Source organism: Parastagonospora nodorum, assembly GCF_000146915.1.
Source record: "Parastagonospora nodorum SN15 chromosome Unknown scaffold_6, whole genome shotgun sequence".
NCBI classification, from domain to species: Eukaryota; Fungi; Ascomycota; class Dothideomycetes; order Pleosporales; family Phaeosphaeriaceae; genus Parastagonospora; species Parastagonospora nodorum.
The window spans coordinates 237,709-261,189 of record NW_001884554.1 but is presented as its reverse complement, the minus strand read 5'-3'; the positions used below and the strand labels follow the sequence as shown (position 1 = coordinate 261,189).

At 53.5% G+C, this 23,481-nt stretch overlaps 9 protein-coding genes across 9 annotated transcripts; 5 read left to right on the top strand and 4 right to left on the bottom strand.

Annotated features, from left to right (window-relative positions):
- Positions 1-7: 7 nt before the first annotated feature.
- SNOG_04213 (hypothetical protein) lies at positions 8-4,496 on the bottom strand. The gene is made up of 13 exons (XM_001794582.1): positions 4,336-4,496; positions 3,989-4,134; positions 3,873-3,929; positions 3,698-3,818; positions 3,354-3,645; positions 3,159-3,302; positions 3,007-3,050; positions 2,629-2,742; positions 1,328-2,528; positions 1,077-1,177; positions 847-1,025; positions 294-797; positions 8-225 (listed from the first exon to the last, which is right to left on the bottom strand). The coding sequence occupies exons 1-9, from the start codon at positions 4,417-4,419 to the stop codon at positions 1,329-1,331; spliced, it is 2,202 nt and encodes a 733-aa protein (XP_001794634.1). The 5' UTR covers positions 4,420-4,496; the 3' UTR covers positions 8-225; positions 294-797; positions 847-1,025; positions 1,077-1,177; position 1,328.
- Positions 4,497-4,873: 377 nt separating this feature from the next.
- Positions 4,874-5,937, bottom strand: SNOG_04210 (hypothetical protein; the record flags this gene model as incomplete). Its single annotated transcript, XM_001794581.1, has 3 exons — positions 4,874-5,666; positions 5,713-5,772; positions 5,905-5,937. The coding sequence occupies 3 exons, from the start codon at positions 5,935-5,937 to the stop codon at positions 5,208-5,210; spliced, it is 552 nt and encodes a 183-aa protein (XP_001794633.1). The 3' UTR covers positions 4,874-5,207.
- A 637-nt stretch (positions 5,938-6,574) lies between these two features.
- On the top strand, positions 6,575-7,250 carry SNOG_04209 (hypothetical protein; the record flags this gene model as incomplete). Its single annotated transcript, XM_001794580.1, has 3 exons — positions 6,575-6,823; positions 6,884-7,174; positions 7,224-7,250. The coding sequence occupies 3 exons, from the start codon at positions 6,575-6,577 to the stop codon at positions 7,248-7,250; spliced, it is 567 nt and encodes a 188-aa protein (XP_001794632.1).
- Positions 7,251-7,271: 21 nt separating this feature from the next.
- On the bottom strand, positions 7,272-7,834 carry SNOG_04208 (hypothetical protein; the record flags this gene model as incomplete). The annotated part of the gene is made up of 2 exons (XM_001794579.1): positions 7,272-7,516; positions 7,693-7,834. The coding sequence occupies 2 exons, from the start codon at positions 7,832-7,834 to the stop codon at positions 7,272-7,274; spliced, it is 387 nt and encodes a 128-aa protein (XP_001794631.1).
- Positions 7,835-7,848: 14 nt separating this feature from the next.
- Positions 7,849-10,702, top strand: SNOG_04207 (hypothetical protein; the record flags this gene model as incomplete). The annotated part of the gene is made up of 3 exons (XM_001794578.1): positions 7,849-10,213; positions 10,275-10,544; positions 10,602-10,702. 3 exons carry the CDS (start codon positions 7,849-7,851, stop codon positions 10,700-10,702), a joined length of 2,736 nt encoding a protein of 911 aa, XP_001794630.1.
- A 533-nt stretch (positions 10,703-11,235) lies between these two features.
- On the top strand, positions 11,236-12,318 carry SNOG_04206 (hypothetical protein; the record flags this gene model as incomplete). Its single annotated transcript, XM_001794577.1, has 3 exons — positions 11,236-11,314; positions 11,367-11,464; positions 11,518-12,318. 3 exons carry the CDS (start codon positions 11,236-11,238, stop codon positions 12,316-12,318), a joined length of 978 nt encoding a protein of 325 aa, XP_001794629.1.
- Positions 12,319-12,681: 363 nt separating this feature from the next.
- On the top strand, positions 12,682-14,912 carry SNOG_04205 (hypothetical protein; the record flags this gene model as incomplete). The annotated part of the gene is made up of 4 exons (XM_001794576.1): positions 12,682-12,755; positions 12,807-13,347; positions 13,775-13,877; positions 14,365-14,912. The coding sequence occupies 4 exons, from the start codon at positions 12,682-12,684 to the stop codon at positions 14,910-14,912; spliced, it is 1,266 nt and encodes a 421-aa protein (XP_001794628.1).
- Positions 14,913-16,078: 1,166 nt separating this feature from the next.
- SNOG_04203 (hypothetical protein) lies at positions 16,079-21,934 on the bottom strand (the record flags this gene model as incomplete). The annotated part of the gene is made up of 6 exons (XM_001794575.1): positions 16,079-17,415; positions 17,442-17,771; positions 17,793-17,922; positions 17,973-19,771; positions 20,012-21,347; positions 21,395-21,934. The coding sequence occupies 6 exons, from the start codon at positions 21,932-21,934 to the stop codon at positions 16,079-16,081; spliced, it is 5,472 nt and encodes a 1,823-aa protein (XP_001794627.1).
- A 509-nt stretch (positions 21,935-22,443) lies between these two features.
- Positions 22,444-22,986, top strand: SNOG_04202 (hypothetical protein; the record flags this gene model as incomplete). Its single annotated transcript, XM_001794574.1, has 2 exons — positions 22,444-22,596; positions 22,753-22,986. The coding sequence occupies 2 exons, from the start codon at positions 22,444-22,446 to the stop codon at positions 22,984-22,986; spliced, it is 387 nt and encodes a 128-aa protein (XP_001794626.1).
- Between the last annotated feature and the right edge of the window lie 495 nt (positions 22,987-23,481).

Genomic DNA, 23,481 nt, shown 5'->3' with positions numbered 1-23,481 from the left:
CAGCAAGTAACTTAACAAAAGCTGAATTCGCGATATACAAGCCCACTACTCGAAGCTATCTACCGCTAACAGCTAACAGCGCAAAGGGAATCACTAGGGTAGTCGAGTCTTGGACAGAGGGGGTCATGCACCACGATCGCAGCATCCGCCATGTTCAATGCAGAAAACGAACAAATCTTCCATATTGAGACAGCTGATGGCGAGGACGCATCTTCTATTATACATCTATTCCACGAGGACCAATCAGCACTTTTTTGCTCCCCTCGGAAAATGGTAAAATAGGGTTTACCCACTCTTCTTCAAGCCTTCTCCATTTACAAGAATTGCTTGGTGAAGCTTGTGGCAACCTCCCTCAGCTTGGACTCGAGGTCCTTGCTGAGCGCACCTTCCCGGTCAATGGTCTCGAGCATCTCGGTCTCGTTCGATCGGAGGTGGGCAAGGAAGTCGGCCTCCCACTGGAGAATCTTGCTGACTGGGACATTGTCAAGGAGACCGTTGACACCTGCGTAGATCAAGGGAACCATCTCGTTGACGGCCATGGGCGAGTACTGCTTCTGCTTGAGTAACTCTGTGAGGCGCTCACCCCTGGCGAGTGTCTGGCGAGTCGCCGGGTCCAAGTCGGAACCGAACTGAGCGAACGCAGCGACCTCGCGGTACTGAGCCAAGAACAGCTTGAGAGATCCGGCAACCTGCTTCATGGCCTTGACCTGGGCGGCGGAGCCGACACGGGAGACGGAAAGACCGACGTTAATGGCGGGACGGACACCCTTGTAGAAGAGTTCGGCCTCGAGGAAGATCTTGGAAGGGTCAGCAAGCATTCCTGTGAATGAACTGGACTCAACATACCTGGCCATCAGTGATGGAAATGACGTTGGTCGGGATGTAGGCAGACACATCACCACCCTGGGTCTCGATGACGGGCAGAGCAGTGAGCGAACCACCACCGAGCTTGTCGTTCATCTTGGCCGCACGCTCGAGGAGACGAGAGTGGAGGTAGAAGACGTCACCGGGGTAAGCCTCACGACCTGTGACATGTCAGTGTGTGTCTAAATGACTTTGGGGATGGGGGGTTCAACCTGGAGGCCTCCTAAGCAGCAGAGACATCTGGCGGTAGGCGACAGCCTGCTTGGTCAAGTCGTCGTAGATGATCAGAGCGTGCTTGCCATTGTCGCGGAACCTATAAGCGGAAATATGAGTTAGATGTTGAATGTTGTGTATGTTGCAGTAAAAGCGAAAGCGAGATGAAGCAACATGAAGGTAAAGGTGCAGGTAGTCCAGATCCAGTGAGATGTTGTGATAGCAATGAATGGCCCCGGCATTGGGCCACATTAGTCCTCATCGCTGACTTGGAAGCCGTCCAAGTCAGTGTCGAGGGCCTCGGCGTCGAGCTCATCGCGGTCCGCGTCAGAGCCGCTGTCCGATTCATAGTCCAGGTCCGGGTTATCGAGCTCCGCGTCAGCGATGGCAGCGGCCTTGCTGTGACGCGCAGTGAGGTAGTGCTTGTTGAGGTTGTCCTTGTTTTGGAAGTCATGGTCGCAAACATCGCAATGGAACCGCCTCTGTGCGACATTGCGCGCCATCAGCTTGGCTCGGCGAACAGCTTCGGGTTTGGGTCCAATGGGTTCACCCCTTGCTAGCTTCTCGACATTGTTCTTGTGGAGTCCTCGACGAAGATGTGCAGTGAGTTCAGATTGACACCCAAATGTCATCTTGCAAGTAGTGCATTCGTGTTTGCGAGTAGCCTTCACAGCGAGACGATTCGCCCTCCGCTGGCTGGGACGTGAGGCCTTCCATTTGACGCGATAGCGAAGGTTGTCCAGGTTCTTCTGCCGTCGGCGGTTCTTGAGCCGGATGGCATGAAGGAATTCGAGCTCCTCGGTTGACAGACTGAAGTCACCCTTGCCACACTCGCTGAGAGAGACATGTGAGCAGAGAGGCTCCCACTCCACATCTTTACGACACCAGGGCATGAAGTCAGCCCACTCGGGCTCATACTTATCGAAGATGCTGGCGAAAAACAGCATCTGGAAGATGCCCTCGATGCCTAAGTAGCGCTGCCTTGCCTTCAGAAAGACGCCGGGGAGAGGAATGTCACTCCAGGCGAGCAACGCGGTCCGCGTTTTCCGGAACCCTTGAGTGATGGCCTTCTTGACAAAACGAGGGAGAGTCTGCGCAATCGTTTTCTCATACACGGCAAGCCTTGGTGTAGCACCGCGTTGAGCAGTAGCGGAGCCGATGTACAGGCGTGGCTTGCGGCCTTCGTGCTCGTAGATGTGGGCATAGATGACCCAATGCTTCCGCCACTCACTCCTGACGACTTCAGGGAGCGATCTGAAGTACTCGAGTGTGGGAGGAGTGGGAGAATCGAGGACCTCCCTGAGGCCCGGTGCGAAGGTGAGTGAAGGCGCCGCTTCGCAGATCTGATCGAAGGCATCCTCATCGTCCCATAAGGTCATGAACATGGGATGTAGCCACCAGATGGGGGCGTCGAGGTTGATGGCTTCCCACAGGTAGGCATCCATGAGGGACTGGACGTCGCCGTTGAGGGTTGACAACACCGCCATCCTGACGATGATGAGGTGGGATGGATGGTGTCCAAACCGCCATCAGCGGATTTTGTAGACACACCACACTCATCCTGAGGAAGCAGCAGTCGTGTTGTTGACCGCACCGCCATCCTGAGGAAGCAGCGAGGCCCTCGACGCGGACCGCGTTGGCGAATGCCGGGGCCATTGGGAGCCTCTTGGAAGGAGAGGATGGCCATGAAGAAGGTCCAGGTGGTGGTGGTGGAGGAGGAGGAACGAGTGTGGATGGGGGAAGAGCAAGTGTAGGGGGGGGGGACAAGTACAGGTGAGAGAAGCGCAGGTCAAGACGCGTGGTACACGCGTCCGACACGCGACGAACAAGGTAAGAGAGAAGGTAAGAGAGAAGGTGAGAGAGATACATACCATTCGCCCTACATTTCCGTTAGCAATCATTTCATAAGTAATTTTGAACGCCACTCACCATAGAGCAGCCGGTAAACGGCGCCAGGTACTGCAATGGCTGATCTGGATGTCAGTGCATGTCACAGAGGTAAAAGAATGGGGGGAAATGTCTCACAGCTAGTTGATGTCAGCATTTGCTATCAGACAACAGAATGGGGAGAATGGACTTACCAGCCTCGGAAGCAGTGGCAGCAACGATGATGGTGTACTTCATGGCATCGTTCTCCTCAAGGGTCTTGACCAACTGAGCGACGGTGGATCGCTTCTGACCAACGGCAACGTAGATGCAGTAGAGCTTCTTCTTCTCGTCGGTGCCTGTGACTTCGTCAGAATTTTCATCTTCCTGCACGGAGAGAAGAGACAAACCTCGGTTCCATCGGGCCTGGTTCAGCATAGCGTCGAGAGCGACAGCGGTCTTTCCGGTCTGACGGTCACCAATGATCAGCTCACGCTGGCCACGGCCAATGGGAACCATGGCGTCGACAGACTTGAGACCAGTCTGGACAGGCTCCTTGACGGACTGACGCGGCAAGATTCCCGGGGCCTTGAGCTGGGCACGACGCTTCTCAGTCGTCTTGAGGGGACCCTTTCCGTCGATGGGGTTGCCGAGGGCGTCCACGACACGTCCGAGGAGAGCCTCGCCGACGGGGACATCGACCTGAAATTGTTGTTAGCATATATCTTTCCTTAGGTACTTCGTAGATACATACAATCTCGCCGGTACGCTTGACAGTCTCGCCCTCCTTGACCAATCGATCGGAACCGAAAAGCACGACACCGACCTGACCGGCTTCCAAGTTCATGCACATGCCCTTGACACCGGAGGCGAACCTGCACTTCCGTTAGCTTTTGTGGTTCCGAGATCAAGAACTGGATTTCACGTACTCGACGAGCTCCTCGGCCTGGACATTGTTCATTCCATGGACACGGGCAATACCGTCACTGTCATCCTCGTCAGCTTTCCATTCCTGTTTTGTCTGCGATGTCCTGGTTTGGCGTACCCGACGGAGAGGACGCGACCGGTCTCGGCAAGGCTGTTCTCCTCCTGGACTCCACGGATCCTCTGCTCAAGGATGGAGGAGACCTCGGTGGGGGTGGCCTTTGCCTCGGCGTAGGTTCGGACCTGGGCGAAAGCAGGTGCGCGGGTCTGGTGGAAGATGGTGGTCAGTAACTTGGTCTCGGCATAGTGGGAGCTCTTCGCCTCGCCGCCCAGCTAGAACCGCGATGGTTGCGAGGCACCATTGGGGGGCCAATGGCATCGCGGCGCCAGCGGCACGAGTCCAGAAGCTGCGCAAGATGGCTGTGGCGCGATGGTTGCGATGATTGCGATGGCGGAGATTTCACTTACCGTAGCGATGCTGCTGGCAATTCTGCTTGAAGCAGAGATTGCAGCGACCCGGCGGCTCGACTGGCGGATGGCTCTTGAGAACATGGCTGTGGTGCTCAAGAGGCTATTGGTATAGCTCTGCAATCAATTGAGATTGATGCAGAAGGGAAAGAGGGGAGATGTTGATGGAGTGGAAGATGGAGCTCTGCTGGAAGCAAAAGACTTGCGGTCGCTCGGGAGGAAAGCGCTACCGCCAAGCGCAGCACTAACCCAAAAAGCCGCAACAACACGGGCCAGCTCCATCAACCGCACAACACCATATCTGGGGATGGGATCTACTAACTATCCAGCTGGGGTGATCAGGATATAGTATTGCTTGTTTATGACGACCCCCAGGTTTCCACGTGGAGTGGAAGCTCCGGTCATGCCTTCAGAAGCTCACTGCGAAGTTTTAGTCTCGCCCGAGCTTCGGCAATTTGTTACAGAAGCTGAGTGTACATGCAGTCCTTCTCTGCCCGGTAAGTCTCAACAAAGAAGGCAGAGGCAAGGAGGATATTTCCGTCGTGCAGTTTGTTTTCATTTTCTACTACCTATCCAAACTATTGCAGTCAACTCGGAGCGAGAAGCAGACCAATCATCTAATTAGGTATCCCGCAATCAATACACTGACGCATCGGCACGGCTGTCATCTGTGTAACAAAAGAATAACAGCCAACTCGTCATGCAGCTTCAAACGCCTAGTGCTCCAATGCAATGCTATGTCCGCCTTCGGTATCTTCACAAATCCTAAACGTGCTTCCAACTCTCCGTACCTCTGTTCTTTCCTTGCCTTCCGAGGGATCCGCCGGCTTCTTGTGGTGGTTTATACAGTGTGCACACAACATAGGTATTCCTCATTTAGCAGAGCCGTTCTGCTTTTCCTTACTCTTCCGGAATTTCTGGATGTCCTGCTCAACGGCTTGGTCGATGCGACGCTTCAGCTCAGGACGGTAGCCAAGCGAGAAGAGGATCTCGAACCACACAAAAAACGGAGCGAGGAAAATGGCCTGTACAAGGTTGTCGAGCAGCGCTGGAGCTCTTCCCTCAAACTTGCCGTGCCCGATGAATTGCGCTATCCAACAGGCGATGTTTATTGCGACTGCCCAGTAGTTGGCGGTGGAACCATACGTCGATGTCAGGTGGTTGGCAACAGCGGTCGCACCAATGAGAAAGGGTGCGAGCATGGCTCCGGCTACAGGCTCCATGAGTATGTACAAGGTCGAATACAAGGTCGCAGCTGCCGTGCCGACATTAAGGGGGAGGTTCGGGACGGAGAGCCATGACGGTAGCGGAACGGCGGGGGTGTTCGTGAGCTGAGAAAGTCAGCATGTAACAGCATGACCACGTGGAATGTCTCACCAGTAAAAAGGCCGTCAACAAGATTGGCGGCACGCAGATGATGTGCACAGCAACATTGACCTGTAGACATGGCTGCGTTAGCTGACATGTGAAATGTCGTGCTGCTCTCTAAACATACGTGGTTGTGATGATATGCTCCATACTAGATTCTGGTCAGTGTCTGCTGTCTGGGGAAGTTCGCCAATGACGTACGAATTGGAGCTGCTTCTCGAGGTTGAGGGACATGGCGCCGGATGCAGTACTGTCTCGCGTGTCGAAGGATGAACGGATCGGCTACCAGGACATGCTTGGGAGGATGTGTGCGTGAGATGGCGCCTCGGCTGTCAGGCACGGTGTTGGGCGGACAAATGCAGGTGAAGGTCCCACGGCATGGAGGAGTGGGGCGCGAGTGCTGGCAGGTGAGCGCGTGGTATTAGCTCAGGGCCGTCGAGACTGATTTTCCGCGCCGAGAGGAACTTCTTGGAGCTTCCGCATCATCAACACAGACCCCAGCTTTCCATTGTTCCCCACGCCTCACGCACCCTCGCGCACCACTGCCTACGCGAGAGAATCTGGCACTCACAAGCGGCGCACACACTGGCATCTTGGCGCATGGACTGTAGAGCGCATATTTCAGGGCTGCGTCGCTGGTAGCGGGAGTCTCTCTTGGGCGCGCGCGCATTGGCAACCACTCCTCTCCTTCACCACCGACGCTACGTTGGGAACAATAAGACAATAAAGTCGCATAATTCGAAAGCACCCGTGCTGAAGTCTCCCACCCACCGTCCCCCACCCGTCCATCTCGTGCACTTCGCCCATAGCCACCTGCAAAGCCGCGCGCATCACTCCACCATATCGCCGATAGCCTATCGCACGCGCAATCATGTTCTTCCTCAAAGAGCTTGAGAAGACAATCCAGCTGCATCCGTCGTATTTCGGCCCCCTGATTCGGTCGCACATCCATCGCGAACTGCTGCAGAAGGAGGAGGGCTCGAGTACAGGAAAGTACACCATTGTGTGTATACTAGACGCCTTCGACATCTCAGACGGAAAAGTGCTGCCTGGATCCGGACATGCTGAATACATCGTGCACTACAAAGCCATCGTGTGGCGGCCGTACAAGGGCGAGGTGGTACGTTTAGATGATAGGGCTGGGCAGTGCTTAGTATGGTGAGAGCTGACCATGGTACAGATGGACGGCGTAGTCACCTCAGTCCTCCGTACCGGTTTCTTCGTGGACTGTGGCTCGCTGCAAGCATTCGTAGGACGTAACGTAAGGATGCCATGCGCCTCATGCAGGTACCCGTCGACTAACACCACGCAGATGATCCCATCAGACATCACATTTGACGCAAATGCTACACCACCACAATGGACCGACAACGGTGAGCAAGTCATCGAAAAGGGTACCAACATTCGCATCAAAATCAAGGGTCTCCGATCGGAGGTTGACAAAATGTTTGCCGTCGGCACCATGAAGGAGGTTCGTTGTCTGTTCGCTGCCACGTAGTTGCCATGCTAAATATCTGCAGGATTACCTTGGCCCTCTACCCCAATAGTCATAGCCATGGCTACAACATTCAACCAGAAAGCTGGTTCACTAGAAGATGGGGTGTAAAAGCTCGACTTCGAAAGTGCTTCTCATTCGTCGGTTCCAGAGTAGGATCAGACGCAAAAACGGCATCAATCTGCGCTGCGTTGGTGTTGATTTTGGCAGTCGGGGCATTATGGGAATTTATGGGCGATCCTATTAGAAGCACTTTCGCATACAACTCCAAGATGAAAGCGTGCATCTTGTGGCAATGACCATGAAGCGGACTCCCGACTGTCTGAGGTTTACAAAGAGCCTCTCTTGCTATATTGTAATAGATGTCGTCCTGAATAGGCTCTGAATAGAAAATTCTTGCTACAATTCTTTGTGTTTTGAAATGTGCCTGCGGTAGTTAGCCACGCATCAAAGAGTGGCTTGGGCTGTTTCGGGCCAAACGCGAGCTCTCTCACCTCCGCTCCAGCTCCGCAACGGTGACCGAGCTTCCGCATATTGCGCCGACCTCTGACACGCGTCAACTTCGTCGCAGGAATCTGTGTCGATTTCAGAGCTTGAAACAACTACAATGACAGTATCGTAGTCTCCTTTTGCCATATCAGACCGCCACCATGCCGCGACCACGCGCCGCGAAAGAGGAAGAGACGGAGCTGCTTGCACAACACCAGGAATCGCCACGGCCCTCATCAGACGGTTCCGAGGCTTCTGCATCCTCCATATCGACCACATCGCTCGTACTAGAACATATCAACGACGGAGGATTCAACGGCGCACGCTCAAAAGTCTCGGAGAAATATACAGACGATGGTAACGGTGACCTTGGGCATGCGCGCGAACGTTTCGACATCGAAGATGGCAAATTCCATCCCCTCACACCCGTAGACAAGAAGGCGCGACGGACGCTATGGATTGTTGGCACTATATGCGCAGTTGGCTGGGCCCTGGCACTGGTATCTTTCCTAATGAACGGCAACTATAAGCATTCATCCACTCGGCCGCACGACCCGGACGCGAGCGTTACAAAAGGCTCGGGGAAGAAGATCACACTCGACAATGTTCTCGGCGGCCAGTTCTATCCTCAGTCACAAAGTGTGTCCTGGATCGCAGGTCCCAAGGGAGAGGACGGTCTGTTGCTCGAGAAAGGCGTATCAGGAAAAGACTACTTGGTCGTAGAGGATATCAGGAGCAAGGGCAATACTGAAGCTGCAGGGGATAAGTTCACGTTGATGAAGAAAGGCAACTTTCAGATTGGCGAAGACATATTCATCTATCCTAGCAATGTCTGGCCCAGCGCCGACTTCAAGAAAGTGCTTGTGATGTCTGAGCAGCAGAAGAATTGGAGGCATTCCTACACGGGACTCTACTGGATATTCGACGTCGAGACACAAACCGGTGAGCCTCTGGATCCCGAGAACCAAAGTGCCAGGGTGCAATACGCGTCCTTCTCGCCCCAATCGGATGCTGTTGTCTTCACGCGGGACAACAACCTATACCTCCGCAAGCTAGACTCCCAAAAGGTCGTCAAAATCACACATGATGGAGGTTCTGAGCTTTTCTACGGTGTACCTGATTGGGTGTACGAGGAGGAAGTTTTCCAGGACAACAGCGCGACATGGTGGTCCGAGGATGGCAAATATGTCGCGTTCCTGCGAACTGACGAATCCATGGTGCCAACATACCCGGTACAATACTTTGTTTCTCGCCCAAGTGGGAAACAGCCCGACGCTGGCAAGGAATCTTACCCTGAGGTCCGCGAGATCAAGTACCCGAAGGCTGGTGCGCCAAACCCGATCGTGACGTTGCAGTTCTATGACATCGAGAAGAGCGAAATGTTCAGGGTCGATATCGACAATGACTTCACAGACAAGGACCGTTTGATCACAGAGATTGTTTGGGCTGGCAAGAGCGGGCAAGTTCTTGTCCGAGAGACTAACCGCGAGAGCGATATTCTCAAGCTTATATTGATTGACGTTTCGAAACGCACCGGAAAGACCATTCGAGAAGAGAATGTTGCAAAACTAGATGGAGGATGGTTCGAGGTGTCTCACAAGACAACCTTTATCCCCGCTGATTCTTCATTGGGTCGTGCAAATGATGGATATATCGACAGCGTCATTCACGAAGGATATGATCACATCGGTTACTTCACTCCTCTCGACAGCGACAAGCCCATATTACTAACCAAGGGCGAGTGGGAGGTCGTGGAGGCTCCATCTCGAGTCGATCTAAAGAACAACCTCGTCTACTATGTCTCTACCGAGAGAGGCTCTATGGAGCGCCATCCCTACGTCGTTGCCTTGAATGGCACTGACAAGCGAGAAGTCATGGATCACAGTGGCCCTGCTTACTATGATTCGTCCTTTTCTACGGGCGGTGGTTATGCTCTGATGTCCTACCAAGGTCCCGGCATCCCATGGCAGAAGATCGTCAGCACACCTTCAAACACTGAAAAATTTGAGAAGGTGCTCGAGGAGAATAAGGCGCTCGAGAAGATGGTGCAGAAGCATGAACTTCCCATTCTCAAGTACCAGACTATCGATGTCGATGGCTTTAAGCTCAACGTCCTTGAACGACGCCCGCCACACTTCAGCGAGAAGCGCAAGTACCCCGTTTTATTTTACCAATATAGCGGCCCAGGGTCACAGCAAGTACAACGCAAATTCGAAGTCGACTTCCAATCTTACATCGCCGCAAACCTGGGATATATCGTCGTTACAGTTGATGGCCGCGGTACTGGCTTCCTAGGCCGCAAGCTACGCTGCATCACCCGCGACAACATCGGCTACTACGAAGCCTACGACCAAATCGCCGCTGCCAAAATGTGGGCCGCGAAGAAATACGTCGACGCTGAAAAGCTCGCTATCTGGGGCTGGAGCTACGGCGGCTTCACCACGCTTAAAACCATTGAAATGGACGGCGGCAGAACATTCAAATACGGCATGGCCGTCGCGCCTGTGACAGACTGGAGATTCTACGGTTCGTCACCCCTCTCTTTCCTCTCCTACCCCAACTTTTCTAATTAATATGATTGACGCAGACTCCATCTACACCGAACGCTACATGCACACTCCGCAAAACAACCCGACCGGCTATGACAACACCTCCATCACCGACGTGCACTCGCTCTCGCAAAACGTGCGCTTCCTGATTATGCACGGCGTCGCAGACGACAACGTACACATGCAAAACACGCTCACGCTGCTCGACAAGCTTGACGTCGCGGGCGTGGAGAACTACGATGTCCATGTGTTTCCGGACTCGGATCATAGTATTTATTTCCACAATGCGCATAAGATTGTTTATGATAGTAAGTGAAGTCTTGGGGATGAGGGTGGCTTTAAGAGAGGTGGCTAACGAGAGGCAGAATTGACGTGGTGGCTTACAAATGCGTTTAATGGCGAGTGGTTGAAGATTCAGAAGGTGAGGCCGAAGGCGCAGGCGGATGCGAGGTCGTTGGGGAGGTGATGTGTGTTATGTTTCAACGGCTATATAAGTTTGACCTGGAGCGTTCTGCTTTTTGACTCAATACCAATATCGTGTTGAGCGACCATTTCAAGGTTTGCTGAACAGCTCACTTGGTTACAAAGTGCTATAGAATGAGAAACAACCCGACGTTGGCTGAGTAGCTGTTGAAGAACACCTTCTAGTTACACCCAGCCTCATCAACTACGTACGGGTAACGAATCTTTTTCCTAAAAACTTCAACACGTTCATCGCCCTGCATGAGATTTGCAAAGTGTTCGTGGCACTTCGTTGAATCTGCAATTTGCATGTTGCTAGAGACCCCCGCGGTCTTCTTGTTGCATGATTGCATGGTGGCGCGTCGCGTGTCTTTGAATGATGCCCCACGTATTGATGACGTCTCGCTGAGATTTGAGCTCCATAACCAAAACTGCTGATCATTCAAGCTCCCACAACTTTCAACAATACTCTGAGCTTTTTCGAAGTTAATTCGAATCTAATACAATCAATATTCTACAGTTTCCAAAATAATTAAGATGGCGTCCGCAACACGAAAGGATCTCCTCAAGAAGGTGTACAACATGGTGCCGCCCATGCTGGAGAGCTTCCATAAGGGTGAGATTAGAGCTGCACGATGCGACTTTCAGGCAGCTAACATATCTTGCAGGCCAATTGGGTCGTGTAGCTGTCATTGGTGGCAGTGAAGACTACACTGGTGCGCCTTACTTCTCCGCCATGGCATCAGCAAAACTCGGCTGCGACATGGTATGATCACCCATATCTGCACCATACATAACAAGAGCTCATAAAAACAATAGTCACACGTAATATGCGAACCTGGAGCCGGTGCTGTTATCAAGACATACTCACCTAACCTGATGGTGCATCCATATATGCGCCAATCCAAGAATGTCGGCCAGAATGAGAACATCGAAAGCATCAAGTCAGAAGTTGTCGCCATGCTATCGCGCCTCCATGTTGTCGTTATCGGTCCAGGACTTGGTCGCGACAAGCTCATGCAGGACACATGCGCCGAAGTCATCCAGGAAGCGAGGAAACAGGGTATCCCATTCGTGCTTGACGCAGACGGTCTGTACCTAGCTCAGACCAGGCCGGAGCTCGTAGACGGCTGCACAGAGTGTATCCTCACACCCAACGTCGTCGAATTCGGAAGACTGGCCAAGGCCAAGGGCGTCAACGTCGACGAAGGCGACCCATCAGAACTCTGCTCCAAGCTTGCGAAGGCATTCGGCGGCGTTACTATTATCCAGAAGGGTGCCAAGGACTACATCTCCAACGGCTCGCAAACACTCATCTCCGAGGGCGAGGGTGGCTTGAAGCGTTCCGGTGGCCAGGGTGATACTCTCACTGGTAGTCTGGCGACACTCCTCGCGTACAGGAAAGCGTACCATGACAAGATCTGGGACCACGGTACCAATATGGAGCCCAGTGAGACGCTTGCGCTTGCAGCATATGGCGGTTCGTGTATCACGAGGGAGTGCTCGAAATTGGCCTACAAGGAGAAGGGCAGGTCACTGCAGGCTGCGGACTTGACGGAGCATGTACACACTGCTTTCTTGAACGTCATTGGGGAGAAGGAAGAGACGCCGAAGTTATAGAAAAGCGGTGATAAATCTGACAGCCGATCTCAAATCCTGTCTGCTAATTCAAAGCTAAGCGTACAAGACACGGAGAATTCTGATTCACGATACATAGATACCTTACAAAATGGTCGATCGATTCTTTAAATTCACATATGCACTTCACTTTCTGCCACATCTGCGCAGTGTCAGTTGCGCTACGTCATCCTTTCACCTTGGCCATCTTTCCCGCCGTTGCCTTATTTTGGTTGCGCCGCACTATACTAATTGATCACCCTGAATCTTCGTACCCTTAGATATTCTACTCGACTCCTGTTCCTCGACTTTGACGCTTCAACTTCTGCTTCACCAGCCCAACGCGCCATCCTAATACAAGATACAATGGATACGACAAACGCCATTGATGGAGCTTTGGACGGCCAAGATCTCTCTGTGAACCATATGAACACCAAGATGTGAGTTAAAGAACAGAATCAGCACAGAGACGGCACTAACGCTATACACAGCTCATCGCGCAACCAGAAAGTCTCACCGCTGCTCCACCTTCCCGCAGAACTCCGCAACAAGATCTACGAGTATGTCCTGAGCGACTACAAGATCCAGGTCGAATACGTGGATACATCCGTCAAAGGCTGTGTGGCCAAGAATTTCTTGTCTCTCACCACGACCTGTCGCCAAGTTCTCCAGGAGACTCAACTCCTCCCCACTTCACTCAATGTTATCGAGGGCTATTCCCAGGATCTACTGATATTCCTCGCCGGCGACGTCCTCGACAACACACGTCTCGAGGCTATCACCAAGATCTCCATCATCTTCAAATTCCCAGGCTTCTATGACCCCCCGGAGTATCACGGCGCGGTCAAATCTCAACTCCGAGATCTTCTCCAGAAGTTGGGCGGAATGCCTAATATCAGTCGCGTTACGATTGGGTGCCAGATGACGGCTGAAGAGTTCGAGAAGCGGGCTGGAATGAGGTCTGGACTTCTAGCTCATGCGCAGTCAGTTCTGGGTGAACAGTCAGGTGGTAAGCAGATTGACGTCGCTGTCGTATGTGCCCTCTAGTACCTTACTTAAGCACTCCGTACTACGTCACAAGGTCAAAACACATGGAGGATCGTAGATAGTAGATGATTCAAGTGGGTTCTCGCGTTCTACCAAAGTAGTGCCAGTACCCCAGTTATTCGAGATCTGCCCTAAGCTCCCGACTTCCTGTTGGAGAATTCACTGAGCTAGAGAGATACATAGACATCATCCATGATCAAATGCATATGGCCCAGCAGGAGGCCTATCTCAAATAAACGCTTTGACCATCATTCATTCCTCTAATCCATCTACTAATCCCAACGCCATATCTAAGCCGCTTACTCGATGTTCGATCCACACCACGACTTTCTGCGCTCAACCTCAAAGTCGACCTCCACCAACCTTTGTCGAGTAATCGCAAGTGCACTGCTCGAACTCAAACAACATAAAGTATCACGACTCCTCGTTCTCAACCTCGACCTCAACTTTCTTCGAGTACGGATTGATTTTGAGCCAGTTCCTGATCTGGACAGTATACATTTGGGAGGTGCCTGGTGAGTGCTATGTAAGGTGCAAGTAAGCTCTGGCATCGAGGCTGGTGGATTAACATTCGTGGCTGCCTAAAATCTGATGAACAAGGCTGTTTTAATACACACCAGTATTTTGACAGGAATGAAAGAAAAAATCCATGTATCTGAACTGGACCCATCAGCCATGCTTAAGATATTTTTTTTCTACATGCACATGTGAGTTTATCAGATGTTCTCGGTCGTCTTCGCTCAAGCCCCACTTCTCTTTGAGAGGTTGTAACCTCACAACACCAGCTCAAGGTCATCTTCATCAAAACGACCACGACCAACCACCAACTAACTGCCACAGAAGCATTCCACCGTGCAAAAAAGTCATATGCAAGTCAATTCGAAAGTAGAAAATCCTTACGACCTACTGTACCTACTCCCATCTACCCCATCTCCAAACTCATTCTCACCAGACCAAGCACCCACCAGAACCACCTAACTCCCTTCCTCCGCCTCCCCTCAGAACTGCGCAATACAATATACAACCTCGTCCTCGGCGACTGGGAATTCCGCCTCCGAATCACCCCCGCCCCATATGAATTCTCCTGCCGTCTCAAGGGAAGCAACATCTCCGGCTGGCACGCTCAAACGCGCCCAGGATTCGCTCTACTAAAAGTCTGCCGCCAGATCAATGCCGAGACGCGAATCTTGCCGGCCCAGCTCAGTGGTTTTTTCATAGACGCGTGGCGCTCGCCGCTGCTGCCTGTTTTGCACCAGATACTGCCTGTACATCTGATTGGTGCGATTAGGCATATGCGCTTCATGTTGATGGCGGGTCATGACGAGGCGTATATGATGGAGGCGGTGGAAAGCATCATGGAGGGATTGCGAGGCTTCAAGGGATTGAGACGGCTTGATATCAAGTTCCGCGTAGGGGCGAGCCTGGAGTGCAAGGAGCGATTTATTACTTATATCAAGGACTGGAAGACGGAAGAGAGTTTGCTCGAGTGCGTGTTGTTTGGGGGCACAAAGTACGGGGACTGGCATGATGTGGAGAAATGGGCAGTGTGATGTAGTTGCGCTGGATTTCTTGGAACTTGCTCTGTACGAGAACTTTACGCAGAGGCATGCGTAGCTGCTCCTTTTTCTCATCTCCAACATCCCTCTCTCTCTCAAAACGGTCAAAACCAATTTTTTCTTCTAAGAGTAGCGTCTCGCATAAGCCGGTCTAACCTTCGCCACCTGCTGATGACATGATACTAACGCTTTCGTTCGTGTGTTCTTAGAGCTGAAGGAACATGGGAAATGGACGCCGTGGTATCCTTTCTCTGCGCCCAACATCCTCTCAACGCCGTTCAAACAGCGCGATTTATTCAAAGTAGTATTCCATACAGACATCCGACCTACAAACAGTATAACAACCAACGTTATACTCCTCGGAGGAGCGGTATAGAAGTGTCGCAATTTCTGTAGCAGCCAGGTTGGAGTCCATATCTACTATAAAGACGACAGAAGCATATAATCATTCGAATCAGGATATGATCGCAACAAGCCAACACCAACCCTGTAATCCCTCTTCCCTCGTGCATTCATGCCGCTTCCCTACTCCTACCCTTCATGCAAAGATCCTGCTCAGAACGTGCTTATCCTCTCCACCACTCACACCAACCAGCACCACAATCTCACATCACCAGTCCACACATTCACAACATCACCCAAGTACTCGTATTTTCACAATTTGGTCCTCGTTATATTCTTCATGCACATCCCCAAGCTCATGGCTAAACTACACTTTGTAACAGAGCAAAATAAAAAACCTTTCTCCCATGTCCAAAGGTTACAAATTGGCATACAATTTGATAAAAAAGCGAGTGACGGGTATATAACGAATGACAAGTGCTGACCTCCCAGCCCAAGGACCAGGGACAGCAAGAACTATTTGTAAAAGTATATGACAATCAGAATAGCAGGCGAAATGTTGGCAGGGAAAAGACGGCAAAGAAGTACTGTTTGTTCTCCAAGACTGGAAAGTTGTGTGCGCCCGTAAATGCCAAAACGAAAAGGAGCACGCGAGAAACAATCCTCCTCCCGAGGCAAAAGCGCAAAGCAATTCTGTTTCCCGGTGCACTACCGTAAAAACACCTCCAACACCTTGCTTCGCATCAACAACAACATCATCGAAATCGAAACTCGAACAAACAATTTGACAAAGAAGGGAGTTTGGCAGTGGGTGCGTCCTATGCGCCCTTGTTCGAAGTCGCTCTGGGGGTGGGGTCGGGGTCCGGCGTCGTTGCGTCTTGGACCGGTGTCGTGACTTCAGGCGTGTCCATGCTGAATTCGGCTACTTCGTGCCCTGGCGCTGCGGGGAAGATCTCAGGCGGTGTGAGTAGATTGCTCTCTCGTTCTTCAGCAGCGCGATCTTCGGTAATGACAGGGGGTGGGGAAGACGGGAGTGTGGTATCAGGCACTCCGACATCTTCAACGGAGATGACACTTCCTCTGCTATTGGTGCGCATCATCTCGATGCCGAGCTTGGAAGTCGACTTCGGCCGCGTCTTGGGGCTGCGTGACGTCGGGCTGCGTGTCGCGCGAACAGTGACATTACCCAGCTCCTCGTCCTCGTCGTCACCAGATTCAGCGGATTCGTGCTTGCGAGTTTCGAGTAGACGACGTTTCGCGCCAACTTGCTCTGCGGAACGTTGACGGCGGATCGTTGCCTCCTCGAGCACGGCGGGCGCGGAGTCCCGATGGGAAAGGTCAGGTGGGCTCACAGTCTGCTGCACGATGTTCTTAGGATCGACAGTCGCTGCATCGTCCGAAATCCCCAAGCCATTCATAGCTCGCGCTATGTCTCTTTCGCGCCAATCATCAGCGTTATGGCGGGCAATGACAACAGGCACATCTTCGCCTGCGCGACTCTCCGCATCGCCAAAGAAGCTTGAGCTGATGGAATCTTCGCGGCTTGAGCCTCGGTAGCTGCCTGATGGTACAGCAGCGAATCCAGAGGAATTGGACGTGGGGCTATCCTCCTGCCGTGTGGACTCTTGTCGCAGGCCTGAGGGCATCATGGAGGGATACATTTGATTGGGCGTCCAGTTCGGCGGAGCTTGCTTCCACTGACACAATCTGCCCAGCGTGTCCGTGAGCTTCGCGATGGTAGGCGGCTTCTCAATAAGCGCGTCGAAATAGTGCGGTGCTTGTAGCTCCTTGAGATAGCCCGTTACTGCGACGATGGGCGTGTGCGTGTTGGCGTTCTTCGTGTCGCGGATCATGCGGGCAACATCTGCGCCATTAACCTGAGGCAGTCGGAACTCCATCATGATGACATCGAATTTGACTTCGCCCATGGCATAGCGAATCGCTTCTGAACCGTTGGTGACGGTCAGTGTGCGACAACGTAGCTTTTCGAGCAATTTCTCCATGACAAGTCGAGAGACGGGATGGTCTTCGCAGATCAAGACGTCAAGCGGACGGAAGAAGGGTCCGTCACTGAAGTTGATTTGAGATAGTCTGCGCGAACTCTGCCTCCGCCTTTGCACGCGAAGCAGCGCTTTAGCGCGTGAGTCTTCAGTATCTGAAGACGACGGTGACACATCCAACACTTGACTTCGTCGCTTGTGATGTGCCGGAACAAGATCACGAACAACATCATCCTCTTGCGACCCAAGCGTCTGCGATCTTGCGCGTGGCGAAGATGCATTTTGGGTACCAACAGATGCTTGGCGCTGGCTACCAGATCGCTCAGTGGAGACCTGTGGAAGTTGTAGTTGGTGTTTTCGACAGCTTGATAGGTGATATTGCCTCTGGCGATGGTCGGAGTCCAGACAAGCGCGAAGGATCGAAGAAGCTTCCGGGTTGTAGTGAAGACGGGTTGCTTGTAGAGTGGGACAATGTAGACGAGCTGCTCGAGGTCTTGCGTCGTTCGTGGTGCTGACCAGTGCTAAACTGCACAAGCAAGGGAGATGATGGCTGCGAACCACGACTTGGCGAAGACGCAGGCCCGCTCATAGACGGCGACGATGGGCGGCCAGTCGCGCGATTCGTTGATAGTGTACGCTTCAGTGGTCCCGGAATCATTGGACTGTTCTCTAGGGATGGCGATGGTGATGTGACGGTAGGTGAATGAAGTGCAGATTGCGACTTGTTCTGTGGAAGCATCGCCTCTGCGCGGAGCTTCTGAATCACGTCTTTGTTGGCCTTCTCAAGTACGGGAAGATTCTTGTAACTGAAGTTGCCGAAATCATCTGTTGCCATGGGTTCACTCAGTCGCCTTGACCTTCCTTCTCGCACATGTGCCGGAATGTGCAGAGGAATGAGGCCACGCTTCATTGTCTGCACGGTGACCTGCGAGCGTACACGAGATAGTGCATCGTGCGGACGGTCAGGATAGTCGGCGCTAGGAGTGCCAGCGGAAGACGGCGCTTGATCTTCAAACTCGGGTGTGAAGCTGTCCATGGCAGCGCCTCTGGTGTCGAAGTACTCCGTGTCTTCTGGGTTCTCAGGTGCAGGGATGAAGGACGCTTCGTCGTCGCGCAGTGTGTCCCAGTTGAGATCATCAAACCAAGGGTGGCTGCGAATCTCTTCACCTCCACTTGCATACTTCTCATCCTTGTTTGCCCCGAGACGCTCTGTGGGGTCAGAACACATGAGACGATTCATGAGATCCTTCGCCTCATCCGAAATATCGTAGTCCTCATCGTCATCGGCAGGCCAATGGATCCTTCGAGCAAGGATGTTTTGGAATACTTCATCTGGCGTATCCGCGTGGAACGGCGGGTAGCCGTAAAGGCATTCAAATAGTATGCATCCAAGAGACCACCAATCACTGACCTCATCCTGCCCATTGCCGGCAATAGTCTCTGGTGCAAGATAGTCAGGCGTGCCGACGAACTTCCTGTTATTGTCTTCGGGGTCGAACAAGGCCATTGGTGGAGGCGGCATGGTCGAGGTCGCAGGCGGCGTGCTGTTGTGTGTAATCTGTGAATGGCTCATGCTAGGCGCGGCAGGAAATAGGTCTGGCGATCCCTCGTCGCTGTATGTTTCCTCTTCAATGGGCGAGCGCCCACGGGGTTGGCCAAAGGACTCAAAGTCTGCAATAGAGAACCGACGGAACATGGCCTGCAAAGCATCACTATCCTGACTGTCACTACGATGGCCCGAAGTTCTTCTGGAAGGTTCACGAGCGGTCGAGCTGTCTCTGTTGAGATTGAAGTAGGATGGTTGCCCAAGATCGCCTGCAAGTGCTGGTGTCATAGCTGGCGTCTGTGAGGGTGAGGGGTTCAAGTCGAAGGAAGCGGAGCGAGACGACCCCACAGAAGTAGCGCGATGGAAGGGACCAGTCTTGAGAAGATCCGGAGCCTGTTCAGTAGACTTGAGCGCACGTTTCTGACGGCCAATCATTCCCATGCGAGAGAGACCAAAGTCGGTGAGCTTCAGATGACCCTTAGGATCAATCAGCAGGTTGTCGGGTTTAAGATCGCGATGAACGATGCCACGGCTATGCAAATGCTCCACTCCAAGAACGACTTCAGCAAGATACTTCTTGGCCCAGTCCTCAGGCAGTGCACCAAGAACTTTGATAAGAGAAGCGCAATCGCCGCCATTGAGATACTCCATAACCAAGTAGAGATAGTCTTTGCTTGAAAAGGTCCAGTAAAGTTTAGCAACGAAGTCACTCTCGCCCTGCCACATCATGATAGCTCGTTCCGCCTTGACGTTGGTAACTTGATTCTTGGCTACCATGTCCGCCTTTTTCAGGACTTTGATGGCATAGTATTCGCCAGTCGACTTCTTCTTGGCAAGATAGACACTGCCAAATGCTCCTTTGCTGATGGGCTTGATGATCTCGAAGTCCTTGATCGATGGCGGTACAGCACGCGGCTGTGGCTGCGTAGTAGGGGGAAGGCGTGGCGATACGGCTTTCGGACCATCTGATCCCGCCGTTGATGACTGTCTGCGATGACGATTGACAGTGAGCGCATGGGCCATCGCGGGCGAAGAAAATTCAGTTGTCGTTAGCACAGGGGAGGTTATTGGAGACTGAAGCCCTTCCACTCCACTGGGAAGACGGGGCTTGGTCGTGCGCAGCGGTGAAGATGGAGGGGGATGCATAGAACGCGCAGGCGACTGCTGACGACTTGACATGACACTTGGAAGCACCAAGCTCTTACGCTTGCGCTCCCGTGAGCTTGCCACTCTGCTCATATTCATCTCCGCTGCGGGCGAATCCGTTCGTCGGGGAGCTGAGAGCACCGATGAATGAGCACTTGTATCGCTATCAGCGCCTGCATCGCTCTCGAAGTGCATCGAGTGTCGCTTGTTCTGAGTAGCTATGCTGATAGCACCCGCATGAGAACGTGGTGTTGCAGCTCCTCTCGGGCTATCAGATCGATTCGAGCCGGTGACAGAGGACTCCCTACGTCCGACACGTGCAGGAAGCGAGACTTCCGCAACGTTCCGCAGAGCCTGCGCCATGGCCGAAGGAGCGTCGAAAGATCCGGGAAAGATGCCATCCTCGCCGGTTGGGATGTCGTTCTCATCTGTCGTCCTTTCGCCTTCTTGCTGCTCGTCTTCTTCTGATGAGCTGTCGACTCCTGCGGCAATCTGAGCTGCCTTAAGCATAGCGGCTTCGATGCACTCTTGGACTAGAACGTCAAATTCGACACGGAGACGCTCCGAGTATTCGAGGACTCTTCGGTGCCTTGTAACAGCATCAATCTTGGCCTTGGCAAGCTTGTTGGTGTCCTCGCAAAGCTGCTTCAGACCTTCGCTGTGGTCCGAAGAGCCTGTGGTGGGTGACTGCCATTGGAGGACTTGCGAGATGCGGTTCTCGGACTGCGGCGACTGGGTACGGATTTCAGCGGCTGCTTGGCCACGTGCAGTATCTTTGATGGCAGGTGTGTTGATTTCAAGTGCCGTATCGCATAGATCAAGGACTAGTTCGACGATGCGAGCGAGTGGTCGACGGACGGCGAAAGAGCGTGCTCGATGATGACCAAAACCAGTCGAGCGCTCGGAGCGTTCCTTTGATCTCGAGGGCGGAGAGGCGGGTGAATTGCGGCCCGACGGTGTTCCAGATGACGGTGTAGAGCTCGGGTGAATGACCATGCCTTTGTATTCTGCGGGCTGTGGAGCCTGCATGAGCTCGGTCGAAGTAGCTCGGGAGCGCTGGTTCTGGGCTTCAAGTGTGTCGAGCACTTTGACAATGGCGTTGCGGTGCTCGGAAAGCGTCTCCTGGGCCATTTGAACGTCCATCTCGGCACGGTGTTCCTGCAGACAGAGCTCGGAGTGCTTTTCGAACCACCAAGGCGTAATCTGTCGCTCACAGATTCGACAGAGAACGGGCAATGGAGGCGGGTGGTTGCTGGGGTCACTGGCACCCTGCTCGGCAAGACCGGTGAGGTAGTGGGCGAGCACTTCGGCGCCTACACCAAGAGACTCGACCAAGACTTCGGGAAGGTCAATGGTCACTTCACGGAGGACGGACGGACGGATCATCCACATTGTCTGCAATGGTTAGCAAAGGGTTCAGCATTGGCGAAATTGCAGCATACATGGCTCTCAGCTCCAGTAGCCCGGTCGTAGATCATGATGCCTTGCGCCTCCAGGTTCAAGATCTGCTCTTCCTCATGGTCGGCGCTGACTGGCGACTGGGGTGCCTGCTCCGGCGTGTCTTCTGCAGCGGGCCTCGATCGTCGCTTCCTCAGTACGGAGTGTGGTCCCATGCGGACGGAAAAGCGGACAATGTGGCTTCGCGAGTCGTACTTCTTGACCGACTCGATCGTCTCCTCGAAGCCATCTGCACCGCCGTAGATGATGTCCATGACCGACTTGCCGACGACTTCCTGTGGCGTGGTCCCAATGACATCTTTCCACTGGGGAGTAACATAGCGTATGTTATTCTCCAGGTCCAAGTCCATGATGACGTTCAAGCTGTGCTCGGCCGCCTCCTTCAGGTCCTCACGCTGCTCTCGCATGTCCTGGCTGACAGACCGCTCCATGGCTTGGCGGTTGTTGGCAGTCACGGCAGCTTCCTGCTTGAGGGCTGCGACTGCCGGCGGAAGCAGCGTGGTTGGCTTCTTGTCGTCGGCCATTGCAGTGGTCGGTTGTTGCGTGTACATTCAGTGCGGGTGCCGGCGGCGGTCAATGGACCCTCTGCCGCGGGTTTACGGGCGGGAGCCCTGGGGCCGATGGTGGATGGGCTATGCGTAGACGACTCCCATAACCATTGTGAGCGTGCGGCGTCGTTTGGCAGGCGTGGGCGGCGTGTAATGCTCCGAAACAGCGGACGGCGTGCACGCTGACCCGGGGATACGGAGGCCTCGAGGGTAAATGCGGTGGATGAGGAGTGAATTATGGCTTGACAGCGCTCTCACGAGTGCATTGCAGTGGGTGCACGGCGATTGATCACGTAACGAGTGTCGGGCGTCGCTGTACTGGGCGTTGGGGGGCAGCTCGCAGGGCCGTGATACAACTTTTGAAGTTCGGATGGGAAGTTCGCGGCGCGCAAGAGGGGCACAATGCAGCAGGCGAGCTAGGCCAGCGTCTCACCTAGCACGAGGGCAGAGAGGAGAAAGAAAGCGCGCCAGCGTGACCATCAATAATGGCACCTGGGATCAGCCCGCGGATGCAGGACGGACGGACGCTGCGCCAAAGCAGACGAGGTGCAGCAAGCAACACGCACTTGGGCACGGTATTTTCTGGCAAAAGTGTCCAGTCCCCACGCGTCCCGGGATGGATGATGCTGCCTGCCACAGTAAGCCGCTAGAGGAAGGAGCGACTGCTGAACAGAGCGCCCTGCTGACTCTGCAGCACGTCAAACAACATTCCTCTGTTTCATCCACCCCCAGCACGTCATGGTGCAATCAATCCATATGAGCGTACCAGCCTGCGCCATGGCAACAAATATGAGTCGCTGCTTACGACTCCGAGCCTGCGCAGCCCATCTGTTGGCCTCGCCGACGCTGCATGCATCAACATGGACAAAAACCTTGGAACTGCCAAACCGGGAGCCCTGGCACCCCATGACTTTCGCCACCATGCCGCCCGAGCGACTACTCCTGGGCGGCCATCCTACGTGCCGGCCTGCCCATGTTTGATGTCAAGCACCCGGGCCTGCACCGCTGAAAATTTATTGTCGCGATAGACTCCCGTGACATTGCTGACAATCACCCGTCACTGATCACCGCCCGCCGTTGCACGCTGAACCGTGCTATCGCTATCAGGCTTCACGTAAACAAGGCCGCACCCAGAGGGCAAGTGCTCTCGTCGCGCCTGCCACAACACCCGTTCACGCCACCGTCAGGCGACATTCACGTCTGCTCCACGTTGCACAGCTGCTCGTTATTGACATTTCGCCAAATCTTGCAAACCCATCCTGCCCCAGCATGCAACCCTCGACAAGACGTGCAGATCGACTCTGTCGTCAACCAATGGCACGTACACGCCCTGCAGCTTGACGCACCCTGCCCTTCCTCTCTCTCTTCTAAGAGGCCCAGACCGGCTGTGTGCTGCCCCCGGGGCGGGAGCATTGTGGCCAGCCATACAACGTTTCGCGGGGCGTCGCTATTCCCGCCACGACCCTTTCCTATTTGCTCGCCAAGTCCTGGGGAAGCCGTCTGCACTTCCACTGGCCAACGGC

What these genes read in the sequence shown, in the direction of transcription:
- SNOG_04213 (XM_001794582.1), bottom strand. Translation starts at nt 4,419, where the DNA reads ATGTTCTCAAGAGCCATCCGCCAGTCGAGCCGCCGGGTCGCTGCAATC. An exon ending in TCAAGCGTACCGGCGAGATT is followed by an intron (nt 3,646 to 3,697) that starts GTATGTATCTAC and finishes CAACAATTTCAG; the next exon opens with GTCGATGTCCCCGTCGGCGA. An exon ending in GCTTCCTCAGGATGAGTGTG is followed by an intron (nt 2,529 to 2,628) that starts GTGTGTCTACAA and finishes GGCGACGTCCAG; the next exon opens with TCCCTCATGGATGCCTACCT.